We start from the raw sequence: 27614 nt of genomic DNA, 5'->3' as shown, positions 1-27614 counted from the left end.
TTTAAAAAATAGTATTTTAGTGTGGACGTTTATTTAAAAACAGTAAAATTTAATATTAAAATGATTTATATAAAATGGAAGTTTTATAAATTGAATTTTATTATTTTAAAATACATGATTTCTTTTATTTTTTTTAGAAGTTATCAGTTTTTATTTAATTTAAGATTTAAGATGGTAAAGGTGATTATTTTGACGAGTTTATTTATACTTTTTTTATTGGGGTAAGTTAGTTTTGAGTCTCTTTTTTCATATTCTTTGTTTAATTTTGGTTGTAAGTTAGTTTTTTCATATTTTTATGTGTTTGTGTGAATTTCAATATCTTTGTTGATATGGTCATATCGTCTTGATGTTGTCTCTACGCTTAGAGAAGGATACCTTGCAAGTTAGGAGAAATTTTCACAATTCAGAGTCTTGTGAGCTGCTTAGTTAAGTAAAGGAAAGCTAGTCTTGACCTATGTTGTGCGAGTTTTATTGATTGATTTTGTTTGATTTTGTGTTGATTGAGGAAATTTAGAATTTGAATAATTAAGAAAATTAGTAAGAGTTCCTACGTTTTAAAACTCTTTCAACCAATGTATTAAGAGAGGAGTATCAATTTGATTAATTGAACAAATTCATCACAAAATGCAATTGCTGACATCTCATACAACAATAAGCAATAGCAGAGGACACTGATGAATACCACTTTTATGAAAAGTTCGATCCTAAATGCCATAAATGCTGCTGAGCATCTTATTGTGAGATTGTTAGATTATCCACTTATACATACCAATAACAAATAAGCAATTGAACATTTCAACTAATTGAGTAATCTCTCCAATACCTTATAGAGCAGTAAATAAACACCTTTATTGGTAATTAGAAACAATGTTGATCAAAGATATTTGATCTTCCAATTATAGAGCACTTTAACTTTTCTCTTAAGTTTCTCTTTTAATAGGGATAAAGAGAAAGAAATCCCCTTTAAAATATGGAACTATAACTGTTTTATGTAACTTTTGTTGGTTATTTTTTTTAAAACATTAATATTTATAATATGACCCCTCATCAAATTAGAATATTGGTTATGATATCTTGACTTCCTTTGATTATGACTCTACAAAGTAGTAGAGACCACTACAAAGTAGTAAAGACCACCACAAATGCATGTCTCTAATGAATTCTTATGTTAATGACATGTATTTAAATAATTGAGTTTAGAGTCATTTGTCTTATATGAATATGCATCAATTGTATTTATATGTGCTTAAATTGTATATATAACATGACTTCTTTAGTAACTATTTTGTATAGTAGCTTGTCCATCTATATATTTTGTGTTTGTTTATCTCTTTAACAATTATCACCTATTTACTTGAGCATATGAGGAAGTAAATGGTAATGTGTTTATGGAGGAAAGTGATGATGTTATTTCTATAACATGTGGTGATTTTTTTTATGAGTTAGTTTTTGAAAATTTTTGTTCTCTTAAGTTTATTTGTATATGTTTTATTATTATGTTTATTATTTCATGATAACTATATTATTATATTATGTATATATGTTTCGCTATTTCTTTTATTTTATATATTTTATAATGTTTTATTTAATAGTTTTATATTATTAAATGAGATGTTACTATTTTTTAAATGTAGAAAGTTTTCAAAAACTAAAGTAAAAGAAAAACTAAAACTAAAATTAAAATAAAATATTAAAAATTAAGAAAAATAAAATACAAGTGGCTAATATGAAAAGAAATATCCTGGCATATCTCGTATTAGAAATATAGTAACAAAAATATGATTTTTCACCAAATTAACTTTTAGAATATAAAAATACAAAGAATAAAAAAAAACAAACACAGTATATATTTTATATAATTAATTTTAAAATATAATTATTATATATACAGTACTATAATCATAAATTTAAGATTTCAGTTTTTATTTTTACAACTAATAGTAGAATCATAAGTTTGAGACTTTAATATTCTATTACTCTTTTTTATTAAAAATTAGGTGAAATATTTAAAATTTATATTCTTAATAAAACTCATATCTTTAATTTAAAAATATTTTGTTTTTTAGGAAGTTCGGATATTATATTATATTAAAATGATTACTATCAAGTTTTAAATGTTACATGATACAATAACACTCATAAAAAAAATTAACTTATCGTGATTCTCAACACCGTGATTATTTTAAATATTTAATTTAATATATGTATGATATATTTTCTTTATAAGAATATTGAAAAGCTAGATCTTAGATTAAGAAAGTGAGAGGAGACGTGGTGGAGAAGAAAAGAAGAATGTGAAAAAATATTATAAACCATAAATTATTGGTATTTGAAGCCATCTATTAGTATATTCCTTCTCTGCGTGGAATCAACTCAATATTTTTCTTTAAAATTTAATATTCTTATTCTATTCCATTGTTATGAAGTAAATGCATTGTTTATTTACAATCATAATCATAGTGGATGATTAAAATAATACTCATGCCCCTTCTTCTTTTTTGTTTTTCTTCAAAAAGATACTATGATTAGAGAAATTATGAAAGATTCAACATACTAATTTTATATACTCGAGCTAAATGTGTAAATTAATCAGCAAAAAAAATGTTATAATTTAACAAGGTATACCTTTTATTTAAAAAATAATTGAAAAGGTTTCGTTAATTACATTTCGAACAATCAATTATAGTTTAGATCATTTAGTGAGTTATTAATAAATCCGATCCACCATCAAGTAAATTGATAGGTCATAAGTCAAAGCATATTAATCTTAATATTAATCAATTTAAAGATGAAGTCTACACATATTAATCTTAATATTAATCAATTTAAAGATGAATTGTACATGATTAAGCTAGTGTTAATTAAAAGCTCACACTAAAATCTATTAACGGAGGTTTGAGATAATGAGATAAGTGATTTGTATTTACTATATCATTAATTTCCACCAATCAATCATCTTCTGCAAATATCTTCTAAAGTGTTTAAATGATTAGTTCTATCCAACACATGGACTTTAAGATAGCATTCAGACCTTCAATAACACAATTTAGATAATTAACTTTAATTTTATACCCGAAACAATACTTATTAATTATAATATTTTACAATTTGACAAATAAAATTTGAAAATATTAATGAATGATAACTGATATTTTACTCTGAACGTTTTGTTGGGATATTAAGGATATGTTTAATTTGAGAATTTTTTTGCTTGAAGTAATAAACTATATGTTTTTCAAACTATGAGTTTAACCAAATCACTAAGTAACAATAACTGGACCAACTATGAAATAAATATATGTGATTTATGGATCACGTGTTCAACCATTCATAAAGTTTAGAAAAAATGTTCTCACATGATTTTTCACATTTTATTATACTTTTTAGGAAATAGCTTTGATTTATTATAAGTGAAATAATGTTTTGACATTTATTTTTTGTGTTTTTCTAATTGTTAGTTCTTTACAGAAATATAATAATAGTAATATCAAATATATTTTTTTTATAATTAGACGTACGAGTACTTTTAATTATAAATATGTCAACACTTTTATTATAATTCAAATAATCAGTGATTAAGGCTAATAATTGTTTAACCAGCTTACACGTCAATTAACTAAAATTCTTTAATTACATATTTTGTTATTTAATTTATCACTTATAACATTTATTAAAAAATTTATAATTTTATCAATCCATTAATATTTTAATGAAAAGACAATGTGCAAAACAGTATAAAAACTAAAATACTGTCTGTTGGTTTTTCAAACCAATATAATTATGATATTGTTTTTAAAAATTTCTTCGGAATACTTTGTTATCTCATTAAGGATTTAACAGACTAATAAAACATTAACAAAAATTGATAACAAAAGAAAAACATTAAGTGATAAAATTAACTGAATGATAATAGTATGTATAATCAAAGTTTTAAATTTTTAACATGCATGTTTAATAGTATTTATTTTGAATATATTATTTGAATATTGTAGAAACGAATAAATAATAAGTTTATCTCATAGAATATATTTTTACAAATATTTTAATTTATCTAAAAAACTGTTTTTTATCTTATATAAATTAATTTAAACTTTTTTCTTTAACGGAAGATTTTAACAAACTTTGAAAATAATTATTCAAATATACTAATTATTTCAGTTAAATAAACCTCTTTTCACTATCAACAAAATAATACTATATAATTAATTGTCACTTGAAAAAAAATCATTTATATCTGGCAGTTATATTAAATAACTGTATTTTAGTAGAAAACATGACAGTATATCATTAAAATATAATAATTAAAATCAGTTAGACAGCTAATTAATCTTAATTAAGATGATTGAAAATTTATTTTGGTATTAAAAAAGAAAGAGAAGGTTAAAAAACAATTAAGAAAAAAGAGAGAGAAAGACGTCACACATTTCACATATGCTGACAAATTTTTTGGAACACAGGTAGAGAGAGAAAATGCGAACACGCAAACCAGAGAAAACACCAATTTTGTGTCTTTTAAAATTGTTTTACTGCTTTGCATCTCTCATTATGATTTTCATTCATTCATTCATTTTGTTTTTCTTTTTAATTTTATTTTTTGTGTGTGGATGCAGTGGCTTTCTTCTCCTCTCTGCTTCCTTCCCTGACAATCTCATTTTCACCTCCTTTTCATCTGAGACCCAAAAGCTGCTCCTGCTTCTTCTCCATTCCCCAAAACCATCCACTCTCTTAGATTCATAAAAAAAGCTGCTTTTTTCCTCCTTTCTCCTTGGTTTCTGATTTGATTCAATTGAACCTCTCTTTTTAATTTTCATTTTTTGTCCCTTTTGAATTTTTGGTGTCATTGTCTTTGTTAAGGGAATTTTATATGTGCCATTGGATGTAAATTTTTGAGATTTGTATTGTAGTTCTTGTGGGTGTGTGTATTCTGGAGCTTGTGTTTGATGTAAAGTTCTTGGCCTTTTGGGGGAGTTTTGTTGTGCTTTTTTGTTTGTGTTTGGAAGCCCGAAGAGCTTCTGTTTGATCAAACAGAAGCTCTTTGTTGGTGATTTTTTTCGAATTTTCTGCTGGTGATCTCATTGGAAACCCGAGCTTCTTGAGGCTCGGGATCTGAATTGTGAAGATGGATTCAAATTCAACAAAGGAGAAGCTGCAGAACAACGATGCTGTTGCAGATGAAGCCGACCTTAAGTCTTGTTATATGCAGAAGTTCAGGCTCTATGAGACTCGCTCGGTAAATACGTCTAATCTTTTTTCTTTCAAATCAATGATTTGTGTGTTACAGATACATTATTTTTTGACCATGATCTAGATATGAATTTCTTTTCAGTTCAGCATGTTTATTTTTTCTTTTATTGATTTAAGATTTAAGATGTTGTTTTGTTTGGGTTTGATTCTTGAATTTCTTTCCTTTCTTTCCCTTGTCGAATTCATGATTATGTGCACAAATTCAGCGATGAATCATAATGTTTTTGCATTGGGAAAAGGAACCAAAGTCATGTGGAAAGTTTGGTTTTCTATATGAGGAGCTTTCCATTTGGGATTTGGATACATGTCCTTGTGAGATTGGTTTTATGAGCTATTGTCTTGTCTGGATTCTTGTGGATTTCGTTTCACCATAAGGCATTGATGAGTTGTGCCTGACTTTAATCATTCAAAGTAGTTATTTGTAACTTTCATTTGTTTTCATCATGATGCTTGTGAGGTTAAATAAATGTCAGTATTAAATGATTTGCAGAACAACTGTTTGTGGACTTCTTTAACCCCACTGTTTTTAGATTGTATTTATTGTCTGACTATGTTTACACTGCCTTTTGTTTATTTTCCCCCTGAATATTTTTGGTTTACTTGTGTATAATGGATTATTAAACACCTAAACTTTGTTGTCCACTTTGAGCTTGTTGACACCAAATTCATTGGATCTTACTGCAAAATTTTGTGATATCTACTGATTGAGTGTTTAACAAGCATTCATTGGGAAACCAGGGTTATTGTTTTTTTTTTGTTTTTTTATTTTCTTTCATCAATTTCATGCATCTGGTCGGATCTGGAATATATTTTGGTTTCAGTTTTTTATTTTGGAATTCTAAATTGCTGAAGTTTGTCATGAAAAGGTGGCCACTTCATTTCTGTTCTTCTCTTACTACCCTCTATCCCAAAAAAAGTGATGTGAAATATATGCAGAAATTTTGATGAAAAGGGATAAAGGTAAGAAAAGGAACCTTAATTATTGAACTAAACTGCTACATTCTTATTCAGGAAAATGAGACCGACCTTGAAGGAAAATAAAGTGGTAAAGTTGTCAATGTTAATCTTCTCATGAATGTGTCACCTTCATTTATGTCTTACTTTCACATCGTTTATGTTTTCCATCTCAAAGCCATTGCTTGTCCATTTTGTCCTGCTCTCCTCTGTAATGCAAAATTGAGTAGCCTTCTAAATATATCCAGAAATTTTTATGAAAATGGGGCAAAGGAAAAAAAAGTTAACTAAAATCATTTTATTAAAGTGTTACATTCTTATTCAGGAAAGGAGACCTAAAAAGGAAAGAATTAAATTTCACTTCTTGTTTCTTATAGATCCTGTCACCTTCATTTGCCTCCACTCTCACATATTTTTGTTTTTTCTGTCTAAAGCCACTGCTGGTATGTTCTTGTCTTATTCCCCTCAATCTCGAAAAAAATGAGTAGCCTTGTTCAGAAGCTTCGATTAAATCGGAGCAAAAGTGAAAAAATGTAGAATAAAAAACAATATAATTAAACTGTTTTAGTGGGAAACGAGACCTAAATGAGAAAGGTTGATAGAGTTAGCATCTGAATTTTGTTTGACGTTAATCACTTGATCTTCTCACTCATGTCACCCTCATTTGTCACGTGCTTTCACATCATTGTCTCTTGGTCTATCAGCCATCCTTTTTGTTTGAAATGGTAATATAATGATGTTGATTGTTGTTCTCTGGGTAGAATGTTGTTTTCGTTTTCTACTTTGGATTTATTATGTTATAACTATGAGAGAATGACACCTGCTGAAGTTGTTTGGGTTTACAGAAAGCGTAGTGTCTGGTTCAAGCAATAAATTGCTCATTTCATATACATTCCATGCGCAACATGTAATATGTATGCAATTGTTTATAACCTTGCATGCTCAATGTGGCATTGTCACAATGTCTGGAAACTGCATAGTGCTTAAAACCCACCCTCTAAATCTGAACTAAGTAAAACTATTTCTCATTTGACATTTAGGTTCATATTGACACCATCCCTTGACACCTGTATGCATTAAATGACTATTATGCTGGTTTTTGTTATGTTAGAAAATAAAACTACTTTCAATTGTTTTAGAAATAAGTTTGCCATTATATTTAGTTGTTTTTATTAGTGCTACACAGAATGTTAGCCGAGGTGTTCTTTTCCTTTATTAATATTTTTTAAAATTTTTGTCTATGCACATAATATAACTACAAAGCACTATCATTGTGGTCTTACAACTTTTCTACACTCAGAAATTTTACATGATCGGAAGAGACAAAAACAGAACATTTTGGAGGGTCTTAAAGATTGACAGATTGGAACCATCTGAATTGAATATCGTTGAAGATTCAGCAATATACTCAGAAATTGAGTGTTGTGACCTTCTGAGGCGGGTACATGAAGGAAACAAGTCTACAGGAGGGCTTAAATTTGTAACAACTTGCTATGGAATCATTGGTATTTTTCTATTTCTGTATAAGATCTAAATTGTTATTATTATCCTAGGCTTGTTCCCCACCATTTTCATCAGAATAGATAATAATTTTTTTCATGTGATTAGGATTTATCAAATTTCTTGAACCATATTACATGCTGCTTATAACGAAGCGAAGGAAGATCGGCACAATCTGTGGTCACAATATATATGCTATCACAAAGAGCGAAATGGTTCCAATTCCACATTCTACCGTGCGATCCAAAATGGCTTATTCTAAGGATGAGAACAGGTCTTTAGTCAATTTTGCATGTAATTGTAATGTGTCTATGGCAAATTTAAAGAGAAATGTAGAGTGTAGCGTTGAGAAGTATACTTTTTCCATTGTACTTAGATGTTATGAATTACAATTTTTTATTGAGTTCATTACACTGCGCTGTTAAAACATTCTGTTAGAGCATAGTTGTGTTGCAATTATACATTTTGGAGTGTTTATGTGTACTGTATATGTTGATTGTCTCTCTTCAGTCTGTATCCACAATGTGGGCTTCTTCAGACCAACCTTCTCATCTTTCTTTCTGTGGTACACTTTAATCATCTCTTAGTTGTGAAATAGAATCAGTAATGCTTCTTCAAGGTTTTGGAGTCATGTAATATGTATATTGTATAGTGTATACCTCCTTTGTTCTACATTTATTGTCATTTAATTTCCTGCAAATGTACAGGAGCAATCTTCATTGCTGTTATGTAACTTTTTGATTGAGAGAAGGTATTGCCAAGGTTTCAAGTTCAACTGGGAGATCACTTTATTTTTAATTTTTTGATACGTTTGGTTAGAGTTATCGGTTTCATAAGTTGATTTTAATCAATTTCTTTCACTTTTATTTATTTATGTAAAAACCATCTTATTAATGGGCTTTGCTCTTTCTTCTGTGGTGATTTAGATACAAGAAGCTTCTATGCAGTGTGGATCTTGCGAAGGACTTCTTTTTCAGCTACTCCTACAATGTTATGTTTAGTCTTCAACGCAACTTATCTGATCATAATACTACAGGGCAATCACTATATGATACCCTTTTTGTTTGGAATGAGTTCTTGACTCGTGGAATCAGGAATAATCTCCAGAATACTTCATGGACTGTAGCCTTAGTACATGGATTTTTTAAACAGGTACATTTGAAATTTTCTTTGTTGGCTAACTAACAGATATTTTTTGAAGGTAAAAACTGTAGTTAATGGTATTGCTAGTGAGTCGTGAATGTTTTACCTGTTTCTTAGCCTGATATATGATTTGAGTATCTAACACCAATTTTTCTGTGGAGTGAAACTAATCTTATTTGTTTGCATTTCCTTTAATATAGTTCATGCTGCATTTATTAAACCATAAATTATTAGTTTTTTAGTTGTACTACATTGGGAAATTCATTCCTCAAGTCCAGGTTTGATTAAATTTACCTTAGGAAGTTTTTCTAACATCTTATTGCTGACTAACTTTTAATGGTTACTCATTTATTGGCTTCTAGATTCTTCTTAGTAGTGCTAGAAAAATACTAGTATTACGTATTCCAAGAAAGTTATCTTGTTGACAAGTGTTATGGTATGCAGGTCAAACTTTCCATATCTGACAGTGAGTTCAACTTGACTATCATTGCTAGGCGCTCACGGCATTATGCTGGGACCAGGTTTATATATTTTTTAGGCTTTTCTCATGTTTGTTAAGATTAAAATTGCATTCTATTTCATATCAATGCACTTGTGCAGATATTTGAAACGAGGAGTTAATGAAAAGGGTAGAGTAGCTAATGATGTTGAGACAGAGCAGATAGTCTTTACAGAAGCTCGTGATGGACACCCTATGCAAATCAGTTCCGTGGTGCAGAACAGGGGTTCAATCCCTCTGTTCTGGTCTCAGGAAGCCTCTAGATTGAATATAAAACCGGACATTATATGTATGATATGGAAGCAACTATCCTCTGCTACTTATTTTGTTTTAAAATTTGTGCTGATTGCTCATTTTCTTTACTTTTCTTCAGTATCAAGAAAGGACTCTACTTATGAGGCCACAAGACTTCATTTTGATAATCTTGTCAAAAGATATGGAAAGCCAATTATTATTCTGAACTTGATAAAGGTAGGCATTTCCATATATGTAACTGAACCGTTAAGCAAGTTTCTTTTCTTTTTCATTTCTCTAAACCAAAAGATTTTCTACCTTATATATTCTTTTGTCTTCTCTGTTTAAGACACGTGAGAAGAGGCCTCGAGAAACTATTCTGCGAGCCGAGTTTGCAAATGCCGTTAGGTATATTAATAAAAGTTTGAGCGGGGAAGATCGCTTGAGGTTTCTTCATTGGGATCTGCATCGGCATTCAAGATGGTAACTTACTCTTCCCTTTTTTGTCCATCCAGTTCAGGTTTATTCATGGGGTGTTATTTTATTAAATCAATGACCTTTAGCAGCAAAGCTACTAATGTATTGGGACAGCTGGGAAAAGTGGCTGCATATGCTCTGAAGCTGACAGGCATCTTCTACTCTCCAGTGACCCCAAATATGAGGCTAGATGGATTATCCCAATATTCCTACTCTGAGTAAGTTTCGGTCCAGTTTACTTTTGTACTAATTATGCAACTTGACATTTCATTTGATTACTCTACAATTGTTTTTGCCTCGATGTTATTGCTACTAATTTTATTTGTCATGGAGTAACTCCCTCAAAAAGCTTGAGCTATTAGGTGAAGATTCTTGTATTTTTTAATTAATATCTTAAGTAAAATGCCCATTGTGAATGAGCTTTCTGGGCCTGAAGCACAGACAATGCACATGCTGATCCTACCATGTGTTGAAACCTTTTAGTCCTGAAAGTTTTGAAATTGTGTTGTGCACCAAGTCTTCTAAAAGCATAAGCTGTTAGGTAAAAACTCATGAATGGTTGTTTTTTTACTATCATTTGTTGATGATCTTTTTTGTAATATAATGCAGGAATAACAATGTCATTGATCACTGTATCACAGAAGAAACCAACATAAATAAGAATACTGTTGATACAGAAACAGAAATTAGCAACTGTTATTATAGGGATGATGAGAACAAAGATTACAGTGTCAAACCCCAGATGCTTCAATCCGGGGTGTTGAGGACTAACTGCATAGACTGTTTAGATCGTACCAATGTTGCTCAATATGCTTATGGACTCGCTGCACTTGGACGTCAGCTTCAAGTTTTAGGATTTATTGAATCCGAACATATTGATCTTGATAACCCTTTGGCTGGGGAATTAATGGAAGTCTATGAGTCCATGGGAGACACATTAGCCTTTCAATATGGGGGTTCTGCAGCACACAACAAGGTAATCTCTCTAGTTTAGGAGTTTTGACTTTATACCATTCAGAAATTCTGCATGACTGCGTCCAAAGTGTAAGATGGAATCCAAAATGACGCAAGTTAATCTAAGCTGCAAGCTTGTTGCTTTTATTAGGTTGTCTCCAGTGAAAATATGCCTCTTTTGCCAGACATGTATTTGATTCACAACTTTCTGCTATAGTTTTTAATTTGTTGTTGGTTTGGTTGATTGTATGCATGCAGTTATTACTATTACATAATTCTTGTTTAAATAGGCTCCCTATATTTTTAAAACTCATACCGAATCTGGACTATTTTATAACCTTGGCAAAACCCTAATCAAGATACTGAATTATAGTTGTTTAAAGGACCTAAAAGTTTATTTAAAAGTTCTGAAATAGCTCAAACAACCATTGATATTTAACCTTATGATTAATTTACTAGAGAGGCCATCACAATTTTCCCAAAGTTTTGAAAGGGAGATCTAAATTTGCCACTTGTTATGTTTTCCTTGCATGAAATTTTTTTCTGATTAGTGATTACCGCTCACTCCTTTATATTGTGATTGGGATGCTATTTAGATATTTTCTGAAAGAAGAGGTCAATGGAAGGCAGCAACACAGTCCCAGGAATTTATTCGAACCCTACAACGTTATTACAACAACACATATTTAGATGGTGATAAACAAAAAGCAATTAACTTGTAAGCTAAATAAGCCCATTTGTTTAATTGTATTTTTGCACAATTGTTTCCATATCTAAAATATGGTTTATAGAGTAAACACAAGCAGTTTTTGTAAGTGGAGTGTATTAAAATGAGATGGCTATTGTTGTTTATGTTATTGTTTGGGTCAGATTCTTGGGTCATTTTCAGCCGCAACAGGGAAAACCAGCACTGTGGGAGCTTGATTCAGATCAGTATTACGCTGTCAAGAGACGTGGCCTTTATTTAACAGATGGCAGCGTTAGGTAACGAGTGGATTATTGAGTTGCACTAGTTTTTGTCCTTTTCATTTAATCAAGCGTTGAGTTTTAAATTTTCAAGAATTTAATTCGCATATATGAACTTCTGATATTTTTTGACAAACTTCAGTTATAATTTTTCTGTTTGGATCCATCTTTTAACTTTGAGCGTGATTCTCAAGCTGAAAATATTGTTCAAGCATATAGATAGATATTGATGATTTGAGTGAGAGAATACCTTTTCAAATCAGTGTATGTAGTTTCAGTAGTATTGATGGTGTTTGCTTTGACTTAAAATCTATGTAATAGAAATATTATATAGGCAAAGCGTAATCTCAAATTTACTCTTGTCTTTTGAGGATGAAAGCAAATGAGTACAAGTTATTTGTTCCTTGTGGATTTTATTAAATGATATTGTCTTTAAGTATTTCTTTGTGAGAAGATTGACGCTTTTCCTTTATATTGGCAGGTCAACTATTACGAGATCTCTATCAGATGGTAACATTCTCGGTGAAAGTGATGCTTCCATTAGGAACTTGAATGATACAAATTGTCAGAAATCATCTGAAAAACCTGATAAGCATTTCGGCTTGGGATCTATGCCGGATATCTTTATTTGTGGAAGTGATATTTGTCATTGCAGGTATGCTAAGTTGGCATTTTGCATGCTAAATTAAGGCACGTAATGTAACTTATCTGAAAGGCCAGCTGAAAATTTGATAATAACACAGCCTCAGAGTTAGGCAGAACTGGGTTTCTTATTTGAATTGCATTCACTCTACTGAATTATATGATAGGTTATCTAGGGTCGTAGGAGGAACCATGCTATCAGTTGCTACATGCTTTGTAGGGCACTAGGTCCTGTAAAGGAGGGTGGATTAGGCCCACATAATCTCTTGTTTAAAAAGTATTTCATGCAAACCTCACGACTGTCTGGAATTTTTTATTATATTTTAATTGTGGGAGGAGAAATGAAAGATTTTTGTGTATCCCCAGGAAACCCTTCCTTAAGCATTATTACTTTAGAAGATTCTTGTGTCATTTTTATTTGTTTTATAGAGTATCTTATTTTTAGATGTTCTCTTAGAAGTGGTTTTCAAGTTTCATCATGTATAATGATTATTTCCTTATTAGAGAAATATTATGTCATAAAGAGGGATTAGTGTTTTTTGTATGATGTATCACATCACTAAGATATATTTCAGTCTCATCTAAATTCCTATAATTTCAAGTGTTTTAAATATTTTAAAGTTCCCAAACTTATTTAACACGGGTCAGCATGACAGCATCATATTTTGCTAGGTGGTAGGTTTTTTCTACTCCAAGTTTGTTAGAAGCAATTTTTTTAAAGAAGTGTAAAATAATAAGCTGCTGCCTTAATCTTTTGTAAATACTACCACTACTGAGTGCTTATTTCAGATTTGTTAATAATAACGTATCTTGTTTTTGTTACATTTGATTTGCCCTTCACAAGAGAATATAGAGGAGAATGAGTCAGGCACCTTAGTAACCTGGTCTTTTATGTGTACATGCTCCATAGTTTGAGCTGATCTGATTTACTAAATAAATCCAAGTTTTTTGACAGTTTTTGTTGTTTCAAATCATACAGGCAGATATACGGAGGAATGGTCAAGGGCAAAAATTGTGAGAGTGGTCATATTTGTTACGATGAACATGGTGATGCATGTGACTGCTCCAATTTCCTTGATGTGGACTGGCTTTCTTCTTCTGGAAATTCCTGTGAAGAGGAATTACTTGAAAGGTAGTTCTAAAACTTTGATTAGTAATCACATACCCTTGCCATCTTTAATTACAGTGATTTTAAACTATGGTCTTTCTTCACCATTGTGTTATGCTTTCCTTGAATCTTTGATCAAAGGTGCAGAGGCACATGTTAAATGGGTGAGTGAATAAGAATGCTTTTATTACAGAATTGTATATTTCATTGAATTTGTGAGGTTCATCTTTGAATTAAAATTTTGATGAGGAGAGAGTGATGGAGTTGTGCCTTCCTTTTCTTTATGCAATACCCAGATATTGTGCAATTATGACTTATGGGAAGCAAGATTTTGACTTTAGGGGAGATAATTAGAGGGAGGGAAAGCATTTTATCTAGCTTAGCAAATGTTAAAGTGTCTATCTGGTGTTATATCTGGAAACCTTCACTCACCTCTTTCAATTGAGCATATTAGTGAAAGGATTTTATCTTTAGATTGTAGTAAAATGTTAGTCTTGGGTTTTGTACTGAAGTGAATCCTCAAGTGAAATTAGGAGGGGATGGATTTCCTTTTTAGTTGTTTTCTTAGAGTGAGCAATACTTGCACCATGTGCAAAGTCCTCAATGGATTCTCAGACTAAGTGCTCACCCACTGGCACATGACTTTGTTGTTATTGTTGAAGGACAATGAAGAAGTAGTAAGATGTTCTTATCTTTTTCTTTTCAATGCTTGTTTTGCTGTATATTTTAAAAACAGTCGAGAAATTTAAGTAATATCAATATTTTGGAGTAAAAACCCCGTTCTTGAGCTCGGGATTAGTCTGCATTTTTCAAGGTTTTGTTGTTGACAAATGCCAATGTTGTTGGTTTTACAGGTCAACCAGCATCTCCTCGGAGAATATCGCAAATGAACTAGTAACCACCGAGACATCTGCTAGTGAATCTGGATCCAGCCTTAAGGTCAGTGTATGTTAGTTTGCAGAGCCATTACTGAATAACATATCACTTCCTCTGAGGACGAAATATGATTCACTAAGAGTTTTCTAAGAAGAAACAAAGGAAGATAACTTCCAAAGCCTTAAACAACAATAGGGCCTTTCTGTCTGTAATTCTTGTATGCCCTATAAATTGTTCTGAATATCACATTTGCTTCTGAACTTGTGTTTAGAACTTAGAAGATCAACTTGACAATGCAAATACATTAGCATTATATTTACAAGTATTGAGAGCCTAGTTTCAGCAACTGGGACCTCAATTTTTTACCACAAATCCTCTACCATCTTCTGCACTAAAAATTCTCAGAATCAAACTGTAAAAGTACATTCATTTTCCTACATTCAACTATGATAAATGTCCAATGTCAGTGTAAAACCAATTTATCCTACCATCCAATCACACATTGTCATGTAAAGTCCGAGACAACACATGTGAATGTTGGTGTTAAAGACATTTTTCAATGATGTTTAGTACATTCTTGTCTTGCATGAAGCCAAGTGGTGGCTAAAATCTGCTTGAATGTATTTCAGGGAAGGCAGAGTGCAGAAGAACTGAACAAAGATAGGAAGTACAGTGAAAGGTTTGAACGTTGGGTAAATGAAGAAGAGATGCATTTTGCTTGGAGAATATAGTGTCTTAACTATTATGATCCCATCCGAAGGATTTGGGGGCTTCTGACTTGCTGTACATAAATAAAAAATGGTAAGAATATCATCATCCAAAAGCAGACAAATAGCAGTGGCAGCAGCTGACAGGCTGAGTTTTGTTCATGGGGGCAACAACATTTGAGTTACTCATTATAGTTTTCCTTCAATAGCATCCATTTGGGAGGTAACGGTAGATGTTAATAGGTAATTCATTTTTTTTCCTCCCAAAACTTACCGCAATATCATCATCATCAACTCTGTACATAATTTAAAGTGAAAAACCAAAAAAATGCATAGCTGCTTCTGAGGTTATAACTGTTCAATAAATCATATGCAGACAACATTTTTGGTTCCTTTGGATATTTGAGGTTTCCTTTGGCTTTGAACAGATGTTATGAGAGGCTGGAGAGAGAGGAAATAACTTTTCTATATATAAAGTTTTCTTTAAATAAAAATGAGGCAGTGAGGAGGAAAGTGCAGAAAGGTGTGCATTTTTGCAAGCAATTTACGAGAGATGAAGATCAATGATAAAATTTTTATTCAATTTGAGTAACGTTGCCACCCTTTGAACATTTTTTTACCATTTAAAACATTCTTCATTGAATAAGCTCATATAATTTTTCATTTTGAAAAATTAAATAAACTCAAATCCAAAAGTATAAAACTATTTTTTGTAAGACTCTTGGCACATTGTCTCTTATCAGTCAACAGTAAATGATAAATCTAAAAAACTGTTACGATAATTTTTGAAAACACAATAAAACTTATAAACTAACTTTCTTATTAAGTATAAATTAATTAAAAATATCTTAAATTTGAAGACACGAAAAAGCCAGTTTAAGAATATTTTAATCGAGTTAGATAAATGTTGTATGTTTTGGTAGTTAAAATCGAAATATTTGCAGGTGAGTAATATAGTTAAAAATAGATTTATTCATAAATAAATAACTCAATTATGTTTTTGAAAAAAAAAATTGAAACATTTTTTAAGAATAATTTGATACAATATGTAATTTTGTTTAATTGTTTCCCCACATATGTAAAATTTCTTTATTTGAAAATCTTGAGATTTAGTTATTGGAAAAATTCAATTTATTGAAAACCTGTTCATCGAGCAACAATCATCATTGGCTGAGCGAGTAAGCATAATGGTGAGGGGGAGTAGGAGAATTTAGAAACGCTTAATTTTTCGAATAAAGTGAACGTTTTTATACGCTTTAAATAACATGCTTCTCAATGTTTATAAATGCAATTTTGTTTATATTTCACTATATTTATAAAATTGTCATTATAGTGTGATGATTCTTGAATTAAAATTTATTGATATTTATTTTATGTTGGGATACATGGTTTTGAATGGTAAATTTGAAATATGAGTTATCATGTGAATTATGTATTATGTGGAATGAAATATATATAGAAATTGAAATATATAATGTAAATTATGTATTATATGGAACGAAATATGAGTTAAGTTGAGATGTGTATGAATAACAATATATGATGATTCTATTGTAATATGATATGTGATTGGTTATTGTTAGATATATTATATCTTTTATCTTTTAGTTAGTTTGTTATTATTTCTCATTTATATTTTGGGCTTAGCCCATATTTCTTCTATTATAAATAGAGAACCCTATGTGCGTGTTTAACACAAGGGAGATTAATCCCAAATATAGTTTTTCAGTATATTCAACATGGTATCAGAGCAAGTTCTCTAATCCTCTTCTGGTGGTTTTTGTTGTTTGCCGGCGGCCGGCTGCCATGGTCGCCGGCAGCCCTAAAATTTCAGTGGACAGTCTACTTCTTCTCTTTGTTCTTAAATCTCAGCACCCAGAATCAAAGAGACCTAAAGCCTCCTGGGAACAGCCGTCGCGAGCCGCAAGCCAGACCCAGTGTGCCACTGTTGTCGCCGCCACTTTCCGCCGCCGCCGGCTACCGTCACAGTTTTGACGGGTGACCTGCGGATCTGAAGGGTCTCCTCGAGCGACGGCCAACCCCGCCGGAGACAAGACCAGACTCCTTTTCACGCGCCTCCTCTTTCTGGCAGATCTCGAACGCGTGTTGCACGCGCCGCCTTGTCGCCGACCACCGTCAAAGTCCCGTCCGACGACCACTGGATCTGGTTTGCCTCTTCACGCGACGACCAACCCCACCGGTGCCGGCGTCTGATTCTTCCCCACGCTCCGCTTCTATGTGCGCTGCGAACAGGCGCGTACAGCCCACGCGCCGCCCTCTGGCCACCGGAAAGTCTCCGCGACACCTCCATAGCCGTCGTCTGGACCTCCTCTCTCTGTTCAGACCCTCAAGAGCAGCCATTGCTGCCATCTTCGTCTGTCTTCTTCTCCGCCGTTTGCCGCTGTCCAGGTGTCATTTGCCGCTGTCCAGGTGCCGTTTGCCGCTGTCCAGGTGCCGTTTGCCGCTGTCCAGGTGCCGTTTGCCGCTGTCCAGGCGCCGTTTGCCGCTATCCAGGCGCCGTTTGCCGCTATCCAAGCGATGTTTGTCGCTGTTTGACATCGTTCGTCATTGTCTGCCGCTATCCGTTGTTTCCCATCGTCCGCAGCTGTCTGTTGCCGACCACCTTCCGCTGCCAACTACCGTCTCAGACAGACGCAACTACGTCAGTTCTTCTTGGGCTAGAGTTTAGCCCGATCTTCTTGTGATACACTACTAAGTATCACCACTTGGGAGTTGTCCAGCAAAGAATTTTGGACCTCCAACATGTCTTTGGATCTTTGATGCCTTTGTTTTAGCATTGTAGCTTAATATTTTGTTTTGTTTTAGTGGTCCAACAACTGTGATATTTCACATTTCCGCCCTTCACACTAAGGGGGAGTACGTTTCCAAGACACTACAAGTCACATAAATATGGGTGTAGTCCCTGCAGTTTTGTAGATTTCAGCTAATACTGGTGATCCCGTCACCCATCCATCATTGATGAGGATTTAGTGTAGTCCCTGCAGTTTTGTAGCTCTTAGCTTTCAGCTACTACTGTTGATCCCGTCACTCATCCATCATTGATTGGGAATCAGTCCTTGCAGTTTGTCATTGTCCACCACTGCTCTCCTTCATTCACTTTTGAAGTTGAAGTTTCACAAGCTGTTGTTAGTCCATCTATGTTTGCCTCACACTCTTGAAGACAAATGATCTAGTTCAACACTGAGTTCATCTATTCCAAGCTTAGTTCATACAATTTGTATGCTCCAGCTTGAGGGGGAGTGTTAAATATATTATATCTTTTGTCTTTTATTATTTCTCATTTGTATTTTGGGCTTAGCCCATATTTCTTCTATTATAAATAGAGAACCCTATGTACGTATTTAACACAAGGGAGATTAATCCCAAATATAGTTTTTCACTATATTCAACAGTTATAAATATAATTATTTTTCGGAAGAGAATATAATGTCGAAATGTTTAAGTTGTATGTGAAATTTGATATTGTATATAAATATCTTAACTTTGTTGATATTGGGTTCATAGAGAAGAAAATATCTAAGTGGTAAGAATAGAAGATAATTGTTAAGTAATTCTTATGACCTAATATGTGAAAACAATTACATATTTATCATAAGTCATAAGGATTTATCTTGGCACATGGTAGATATGCTGGTATTATATAGATTTGTTGGTATGACAACTTAAAATGTGGTGTAACATATGGGAATCTCTTAATTTAATTCAACACAAATCTTTTTTTGAAGTAAAGTTAAGTGTTTGAGATGTTGATATGAATAGATGATTACATGAGAGGTAATAAATGAACACAAAATTATATGTTAGTGAATAAATTATATATGTATTTACGAAAGTGAATGAATAAGCCTGTTTGTTTAACTGTATTTTTGAATAATTTTTTTCTTATGTAACAGAAAAAAATATATTTTGACACATAATTTTTTACAATATTTTAATATAGTATACGTGTTATTTTTTTATTGATTTATTATTTATTTGTTTATTGTGATCTAAACTTAATGAAAAAATGACACGTATGTACTGTATTAAAACATTATCAAAAAATTTGAATTAACATATCATTTTCAGATAAAAGAAAATGACACAAATTTTTTATATTTATTTGACGTTAACCTATCTTACTTTTTATTATCTTTTATAATTTGAAAAATATTTTTGATGATTTCCTATTTGAAGAAGTTAGGATTATTAGGTTATTAACTAATTGTTAAATTGGTTAAAAATACATGTAAAAAAAAGTTGGTTATCTGTTTTAATCAATTATATTACTTACATAATTGATTAAAATTGTTATAATTGTGTTTTTGTATATAAATGAGTTTCGTTTCATTTTCAAATAAAATAATAGACATTCAGAATACTGGTGTGAAAGGAAAGAAAACAAGTAAGCATTCTTGGAAGACAAAGAACATCAACGTGTTAAAATTAAGTCTACAAGCATTCAAGCAATGGTTGGATGAGGCTAATGAGTGAAGGACTATGGTTTTTTGCATTCAAAATCTGAACTAAGGTGTTTTTGTTTCTTACTTTTGCTGTAAATCTAATTTGTGATTCTGACTTGCGGTGTAGACAAGGTTTGTAGGATGCCTGTGTGTAATATTACCATAAATAACTGTTTTTGTTTGATTAAAGGTTAATGTTATATAAGTCTTCTTGTAAGGTTGTAATCTTTACCTTCTTTTAGTGTATTTATTTCTAACTTAAGTTGTTTGAAAGAAGATTAGATACATAAAAATAAAAATTTAATATATATTTTATCAAGTTAAATTTAATTAAAATTAAAATCTAATTATATTTATTAAGTTAAATTTAATTAAAATTAAAATTTAATTTAATTTTAAAAGTTAATAAAATATAGTTTTTAAATATTTTTGGATATTTATGAATATTTGCATATTTTTTTAAACTTGCAAATATTTTTTTAAACAAATATCCAACTAATAATAAATGATTTTATTTAGTCAAATGGTAAATATATATTTGTATCTAATCTAACTTGTTGCTTAACTTATCCAATAAAATTATGTTATTAAGATTACTAGATGAGGATATTTTGTAAATAAAAACATGGAAGTTAAACCATATATACATATATATATATATATATATATATATATTATAGTAGTAAACTTACATCACTCACTATTTCAATTTAAACAAAGGATAATTTCAGACAAAGAAAGGGTGTTGCTTTCTCCACCACCACACCTTTCTCCCTCCACCTCCCTTTTACTATTTTGTCCCTCAGTAAAATTTTATTTTTAGGGTTATTATTTTTTAATTTTACCCATTCACAACCTATTTCATTAATAACCTATTCTAGTCCCGTACATGAGTAAAATATTTTTCTTTCATTTTAACATTATATTTCTTTCTCTCTTTCTTTCGTCGTTGTGAGATACTACAAGTTGCAAAGGTTGGTGGTGGAAAGAATTATCAAGCAGTCTCCCTCTCGTGGTGCAGTGCGTGGAGTGGTGCAGTGTGTGGAGTGTTTCCTCGTATTCGAATAAACCTTGAAATAAAACCCTAAAATAAAAAACGTAACCTTTAAAGGGATGTCAACATCCTTCAAGGGATGTCAACATCCTTCAAGGGATGTCAACATCCTTCAAGGGATGTCAACATCCTTCAAGGGATGTCAACATCCTTCAAGGGATGTCAACTTCCTTCAAGGGATGTCAACATCCTTCAAGGGATGTCAACATCCTTCAACGGATGTCAACATCCGTTGAAGATGTCACCTAGGTTACGTTTTTTATTTTAGAGTTTGTTTTATTAGGTTACATCTCCGTTGATGTATACTTCCCCACGCTGGTTGATGCTCTGGACGTTCCTCGATGTTCCTCAACACCATGGCGGCGACGCTCCTTCACACCACGGCGACAATGAAAGCTTTCAAACAAAAAAACAAAACTGGGAAGAAAAAAGAATGGAAGTGCGGGAGGTGGGAAGGTGAAACAAAAATGGGGAAAGGGGAAGAGAGTTCCGTGGGTGGGTGCTGGGAAAGTAAAATTAGGGTTTCAAATTATTTAAAATAGGGTAAAAGTAAAAATCTTTTTAACTTAAGGATATAATTGTATTTAAAATAATGTGGAGAGGTGGAGGAAGTATAGGGTGGTGGTGGAGGGAGCAATACCCACAAAGAAATAATGTTCTCGAAAACAATCCTTTGGGTGTTGCTCCCTCCACCACTACAACTTTCTCCCTCCACCTCCCCTTTACTATTTTGCCCCTCAGTAAAATTTTATTTTTAGGGTTATTATTTTTTAATTTTATCCATTCACAACCTATTTCACTAATAACCTATTCTAGTCCCGTACATGAGTAAAATACTTTTCTTTCATTTTAACATTATATTTCTACCTCTCTTTCTTTCGTCGTTGTGAGATACTACAAGTTGCAAAGGTTGGTGGTGATGGAAAGAATTATCAAGCAGTCTCCCTCTCGTGGTGCAGTGTCACTCTCGTGGTGCAGTGCGTGGAGTGGTGCAGTGCGTGGAGTGGTGCAGTGCGTGTCGTGCTTCCTCCAGGTGCGTATTAGAATAAACCTTAAAATAAAACCTTAAAATAAAAAACGTAACCTTTAAACGGAGGTGACATCCTTCAACGGATGTCAACATCCGTTTAAGGAAAAACGGATGTCGACATCCGTTTTATCTTAAACGGATGTTGACATCCGTTGAAGATGTCACCTCCGTTTAAAGGTTACATTTTTTATTTTAGGGTATGTTTTATTAGGGGACATCCGTTGAAGGATGTCACCTCCGTTGATGTATACTTTCTCACGCTGGTTGATGCTCTGGACGCTCCTCGATGTTCCTCCACACCACGGCGGCGACACTCCTTCACACCACGGCGGCAATGGAAGCTTTCAAACCAAAAAAGAACTGGGAAAAAAAAGGAATGAAAGTGCGGGAGGTGGGGAGGTGAAACGGAAATGGGGAAAGGGAAAAAGAGTTCCGTAGGTGGGTGCTGGGAAAGTAAAATTAGGGTTTTAAATTATTTAAAATAAGGTAAAAATAAAAATCTTTTTAACTTAAGAATATAATTGTATTTAAAATAATGTGGGGAGGTGGAGGAAGTATAGGTGGTGGTGGAGGGAGCAACACCCCAATCCTTTTTATTAAGCATGCTCATTGGTTGGCCTTCTGTTACTGGGCTTGTTCGTTGGTTGTCCATCTTTTAATTGGGCCTGCTGGTTGACTGACCCGTTAGCCTAAAAAAAGTAAAACTCATAGGCGAAACTTCTGCGGCGCGCGGTTTCTCTTCTGAGGTCCTATCTGCACTCTCTGAAACACTAGGATTTTCGAGCTCTTGTTTCGGAGTTAACATAACCATGGCCGCCACAACCAACGCCGCTGCTCCGCCGCGCCAGCTCTCTCCAAAGGAAACCGACATCCAGATGATGTTGGCAGCCGACGTTCACCTCGGCACCAAAAACTGTGATTTTCAAATGGAGCGCTACATCTTCAAGCGCCGCAACGACGGTAACTAACATTTTTTTTATCTCTATCGTTATACAATAGACAACCGCGTCGTGTTATACAATTTTGAATCTGCGATAGATGCAGGATGGGAATATGGTTTTGAATTGTTGTGGTGTGGATTTGGTATTAGGTATTTACATTATCAACCTTGGTAAGACATGGGAGAAGCTTCAACTTGCTGCTAGGGTTATCGTTGCAATTGAGAACCCTCAGGATATTATTGTGCAATCTGCTCGCCCTTATGGTCAGAGAGCGGTTCTCAAGTTTGCTCAGTACACTGGTGCTCATGCCATTGCTGGAAGGCATACTCCTGGTACCTTTACCAATCAGCTCCAAACCTCTTTTAGCGAGCCTCGCCTCCTTATCCTTACGGATCCCAGAACAGATCATCAGGTTCATGTTCAACTTAAACAGTAATATGTGAAATGCATATGTTTGACTTTAGCTTCATTTGATTTGGTAGTTAGTCTAATTTTCCTTAATAGAATGGTGATTGTTGATTCATGTTTGCGGACAACCCCTCTTGGGATAAGGATTTTTTTGGTTTTTTTGTTTCATGTTTTTCTTTCCTTGATGTTGCCTGCGTTGTGATTTTAATATATATATATATATGGGTTTATTTTGCAGCCCATTAAGGAAGGTGCTCTTGGAAACATTCCAACCATTGCTTTCTGTGACACTGACTCACCCATGAGGTATGTGGACATTGGGATTCCTGCCAACAACAAGGGCAAACACAGCATTGGGTGTCTCTTTTGGCTTCTTGCCAGGATGGTGTTGCAAATGAGGGGTACCATTCGTCCTGGCCTCAAATGGGATGTTATGGTAAGTATTTTCTTGGTTGACTTTTCTTAGTGGCATTGTTAATGAGCTTATTGGGTATAATTTGGAGAGAGGCAGATTTTTGGGAGGATATTGAAGGAGATTGTTTTCTTAATCTTTTGTTTGATGCAGGTGGACTTGTTCTTCTATAGAGAACCAGAGGAGGCTAAGCAACAAGAGGAGGAGGAAGCTCCTGCTGGTGATTATGCCATCACTGACTATAATCCTGGTGCTATTGCTGCTGATGGCCAGTGGCCCGGTACAATTGATCAATCGTGGACAGATGCAGTTCCACAACCTATTCCCGCTGTACCTGGCGTCAACTGGGGAGCACCAGCCTCTACCGATGCACCCGGTACGTCATTAATTTGTTTTAACAAACACTAAACTAAACTGAGTTATTTTACGTATTCTATTGTTTTATGTATATTGTCATCGTTAATGTTGACTGATCATTGCATCTGTTAGTTTTCGTTTTGGTTGTCTTTTATCTTTAATTTGTGACATGATGCAAATACAAAATGCGTGTACATTTGTGATGTCTGGATCTTTGCATTCATTTTTTGTTTAGAAATTGCAGCTGCAGGAGATTGGGGCGAGGCTGTTCCACCACCACAACAAATCCCTCTTCCTCCTTCCGGAGTTGAATCTGTCCAAGCAAGTGGCTGGGATTAAATTATTGTTTTTGATGCTATGATTTTGCCCCGTCTTGCAATTTAGTTTACTCTTTGGAAGTAAAATATGGATCAGTTTTTTTGTAGAAAGGAACTTGTTTTTTGGTTTGAGTGTCAGAAATATTATTATTAACAAACATGGTTCTTGAATGTTAGGTAATATGATGTTTTTGGAACTTCGTTACCCTTAATTTATATTGAGTATTTCGAATATTTCGTGATTGTGGAACCGAGATCCTAGGTTCTATACAGGAGCAGTTCATGGAAATCTAATTTGGCGAAGATGATACATTTTTTCTTAATTTTTTTAGAACCTTTACTGGGAATTGCCTTTTCCTTTTCACTGTATGCCTTTGTTTTCCATCTTTCATGTACGTTGAATTTTTCTGCATGCTTAATGGAGAATGGGGGTATTGATATTGAATAAGTATCCCTGAAAGTAGTATTGTATGTAGACATGTAAAGAGATGGCGTCATTTAGCATAAATAGATGTTCAGATGTTCACTACGTCGAGGAAGATTGCAAGCTTAAACGTAAGATCTCAAACTTCATAGTGCTAATACCAAGCAAATTTAGTCAGCCTCTAGTTTTGCTAGAGCGTCTTTCAAGTTTTCGCGACATGTTTGGTCTTGGAAATTTAATAATGATTGAGCAACATTTTAGATTTGAATTTGTTTAGTTTACAAGATTTTGACTGTATCAAAATGTTTAGCAACTGTATCAAAATGTGTCAACCTCAAACCCTAAATCAAAATCCCAAAACTCCAAATCCAAACCTCTAAACCCTAACTCTCAAATTCTCAATCCCGAACCCTAAATCCCGGGACTTAAATCCCGGGTCTTGGACCCTCAACCCTAAAACATAAATCTTACACTCTAAACTTTAAACACTACATCTTACACTTTACACCTAAATCCTTAAACCTTCAAACCCTACACCTTACACCACCATAAATCCTAAAAGTCCTAAACCCTAAAAACCAAAAGCCCTAAAGAACCCAAAAACTCAAACCCTAAAACCCTTTGGCAAAATATGACCGAGTCAACCTCGATTGTAATTTGGCTAGATTCAGTGGAGTTGACCTGATTGAAATTTAGTTGAGTCGGTCTTAGTCAAAATTTGGCTGAATTCAGTTGAGTTAGTCTTAATTAAAATTTGGCGAAATTCAATCCAGTCGACTCCAACCCAAATTCATACCCACTATTAGCCAATGGTCGAGACAGTTAGATTCAGACCGAAAGTCAAGATGGGCCAAATAGGGGTAATGCTCGAGACAGACCGACCTAAGGTGAATGTCGACACAACTAGCTTAGATCGAAGGTTGAGATTGATGCATTCCGAGTCGAAGGTATTGGTCAGCCTAACGTAGGTTGATTTGAGTTTAAGTTTAAGATAAGTTAGTTTAGATTAAAGGTTGAAATGAATGAATCTGAACTAAGGTCAACTTAGTCGATTTGGTCAAAGATTAAGACAAATCTATTCATACTAAAAGTTAAAGACTAACCCATCTAAACTGAAAGTCTAATAATATATTTAAAAAAGTAAGATTTTGTCTTGAAAAAAAAAGTCCATAGACTAAACTAATCCATGTGACATTTGCGGCATTTTGGTCCAAATTTTTTAAATGAAAAGTTATATGATTCTAATTTTTTTTGTCACGTGAACAAAATCCAGAGTCAAATTAACAACTGTAGTAAAAAAAGAATTTCATTAATAAATAATTTTTAAATTTACATAAGTATTTTTTTGAAATAACAAAGGACAGCTGAAAGGGATTAAGTTCATAATCCAAGACTGCATTTTAAATAATGCGCATAACACATGTTTCTTTTATTCCCGGACTCTTTTTTCTAAAAGAATCTCGTGCGTGAAGGATGTTTCTCTTACTATGTCTTCTTTCAATAATACTAACATCCAGTTTCCCCCTTAATGCATTTTTGGTTTCTTACAATGAGTGATATCATCAAATTGGCTGGTCGTTAATATTTTGCTCAAAATTAATTCCTCAATTCACTTTTGATAACTACTCTCACTAGTTTTAATCTTACTTAAAGTTTTCACATTTGTATTTCCTAGTTTAAAAACCTGGCAAATTAAAATAAGCCTATTTCAACCTTTTTTTTATGCACAAAGTTTGCCAACTGGTGCATAAATTTTACATAAAATAGAAAATTTTGTTTCCAAAAATTTAACCTCGATCCATATAAACAATTCTTAAATTTTTACTACGGATGCCGTATTACTATGTCCACTATTTCTCAAGCTAAAACCACATGTGCCACAAACAGCGATGCTTCTGATAGCATGCTGGATGGATAATTAAATATACAGGGTTAGAAAAATACGCATAGGGCCATTTATATACAAATTCCTTCAGATAATATTCGCCTGTGGTGCAATTGCATAATTAGAATTCTCCCGAGCAGAGCACCAAGCGGCTACTGCCTGCATTTGTAGAAAAAAGAATCATTTAGCCTATGATAGAGTTGATCAAGAAAAGAAAATCAAAATAATATTACTGTAAAATGACAGCAAAACTAACCATCGGTAAAAAGAAATATACAAATTCTCAAAGAAGCTCAACCAACAGTTATTTAAGTAAATTTGATTCTAATTTTCTAAAATTCTTGAGAGGTTATTGTAAAACATTGAATGATAGTGGATTGGTCTATTCAAGAAGATTAGACAACCAAATGTAGCTCTTTTGTGAGACTAAACCAATATAACTTATTGGTTCTTTTCTTCTCCTTATACTTGCCTATTGAAATTTGAATCAAAATCAATTCTTATTAATATGGAAAATTAAAGAACATTATCTTGGCATTTCTTTTGAGGTTAACAACTTTATTGAAAATTTCTATCTATAATTTAAAGAAAACACTTCATCCATTCTGAAAATTCTTTTAAAGTTCAGCTCACACCCTCCGGAACTCAATCTTTGTTTCTAATAAGATAATCATGGATATATCCATTACTACTGACCTTTTCGGCGCAGAAAAGATAAATAAGTTAAATGAAAACACACAAATTTTTGGAATTATGTAAGAAATAAAGTGAAAGCTAAATATGTCTAGTTCAAGAGAAAAAAAGAAGAGATGGAAACGAGATAGACAGATAAGTAGAAACAAGTGAAAAATAATACAATGGATCCCACCATTTAAAAACATTCTCCACTCTTTCTCTCAACCAAACAACCTTGAGTAATTTTATCCTTTTATATCCCCCATTTCTCCCCAACCAAACTGACCATAAGAAAACTAGAAGGCTCCTAATGTAGATATGTAATGCTTTGAAGGGATTTATAA

General features: G+C 32.9%; 2 protein-coding genes across 4 annotated transcripts; both read left to right on the top strand.

Annotated features, from left to right (window-relative positions):
• The first annotated feature begins 4517 nt into the window (after window positions 1–4517).
• Window positions 4518–15703, top strand: LOC108347406 (phosphoinositide phosphatase SAC2). Of its 2 annotated transcripts, none has more exons than XM_017586622.2 (16): window positions 4518–5230; window positions 7499–7703; window positions 7807–7972; window positions 8625–8850; window positions 9286–9362; window positions 9442–9629; window positions 9714–9811; window positions 9924–10057; window positions 10141–10269; window positions 10661–11027; window positions 11602–11723; window positions 11876–11989; window positions 12453–12626; window positions 13593–13745; window positions 14576–14660; window positions 15227–15703. In XM_017586622.2, the coding sequence occupies exons 1-16, from the start codon at window positions 5120–5122 to the stop codon at window positions 15326–15328; spliced, it is 2451 nt and encodes an 816-aa protein (XP_017442111.1). In that variant the 5' UTR covers window positions 4518–5119; the 3' UTR covers window positions 15329–15703. The 2 variants fall into 2 exon arrangements, with proteins under 2 accessions (XP_017442111.1, XP_017442110.1); XM_017586621.2 differs by having other exon boundaries at window positions 4524–5230; window positions 10138–10269.
• Window positions 15704–22555: 6852 nt separating this feature from the next.
• On the top strand, window positions 22556–24520 carry LOC108346846 (40S ribosomal protein SA). Of its 2 annotated transcripts, none has more exons than XM_017585894.2 (5): window positions 22556–22811; window positions 22942–23204; window positions 23439–23636; window positions 23766–23988; window positions 24214–24520. In XM_017585894.2, the coding sequence occupies exons 1-5, from the start codon at window positions 22661–22663 to the stop codon at window positions 24306–24308; spliced, it is 930 nt and encodes a 309-aa protein (XP_017441383.2). In that variant the 5' UTR covers window positions 22556–22660; the 3' UTR covers window positions 24309–24520. The 2 variants fall into 2 exon arrangements, with proteins under 2 accessions (XP_017441383.2, XP_017441382.2); XM_017585893.2 differs by having other exon boundaries at window positions 24205–24520.
• Window positions 24521–27614: the final 3094 nt, after the last annotated feature.

The sequence above is a fragment of the Vigna angularis genome, chromosome 9 (genome assembly GCF_016808095.1).
Source record: "Vigna angularis cultivar LongXiaoDou No.4 chromosome 9, ASM1680809v1, whole genome shotgun sequence".
In the NCBI taxonomy this organism is placed as follows: Eukaryota; Viridiplantae; Streptophyta; class Magnoliopsida; order Fabales; family Fabaceae; genus Vigna; species Vigna angularis.
Note: the sequence above shows the minus strand (reverse complement) of the source record. Positions and strands in the feature narration are given on the sequence as shown.

Excerpts from the sequence above, each read along its gene's own strand:
- LOC108346846 (XM_017585893.2), top strand. The coding sequence starts at position 22,661 with ATGGCCGCCACAACCAACGCCGCTGCTCCGCCGCGCCAGCTCTCTCCA. Across the intron at positions 22,812-22,941 it reads CTTCAAGCGCCGCAACGACG|GTATTTACATTATCAACCTT; the intron begins GTAACTAACATT and ends ATTTGGTATTAG. Across the intron at positions 23,637-23,765 it reads GCCTCAAATGGGATGTTATG|GTGGACTTGTTCTTCTATAG; the intron begins GTAAGTATTTTC and ends TGTTTGATGCAG.
- LOC108347406 (XM_017586621.2), top strand. The coding sequence starts at position 5,120 with ATGGATTCAAATTCAACAAAGGAGAAGCTGCAGAACAACGATGCTGTT. Across the intron at positions 7,973-8,624 it reads TATTCTAAGGATGAGAACAG|ATACAAGAAGCTTCTATGCA; the intron begins GTCTTTAGTCAA and ends GTGGTGATTTAG. Across the intron at positions 9,363-9,441 it reads CGGCATTATGCTGGGACCAG|ATATTTGAAACGAGGAGTTA; the intron begins GTTTATATATTT and ends GCACTTGTGCAG.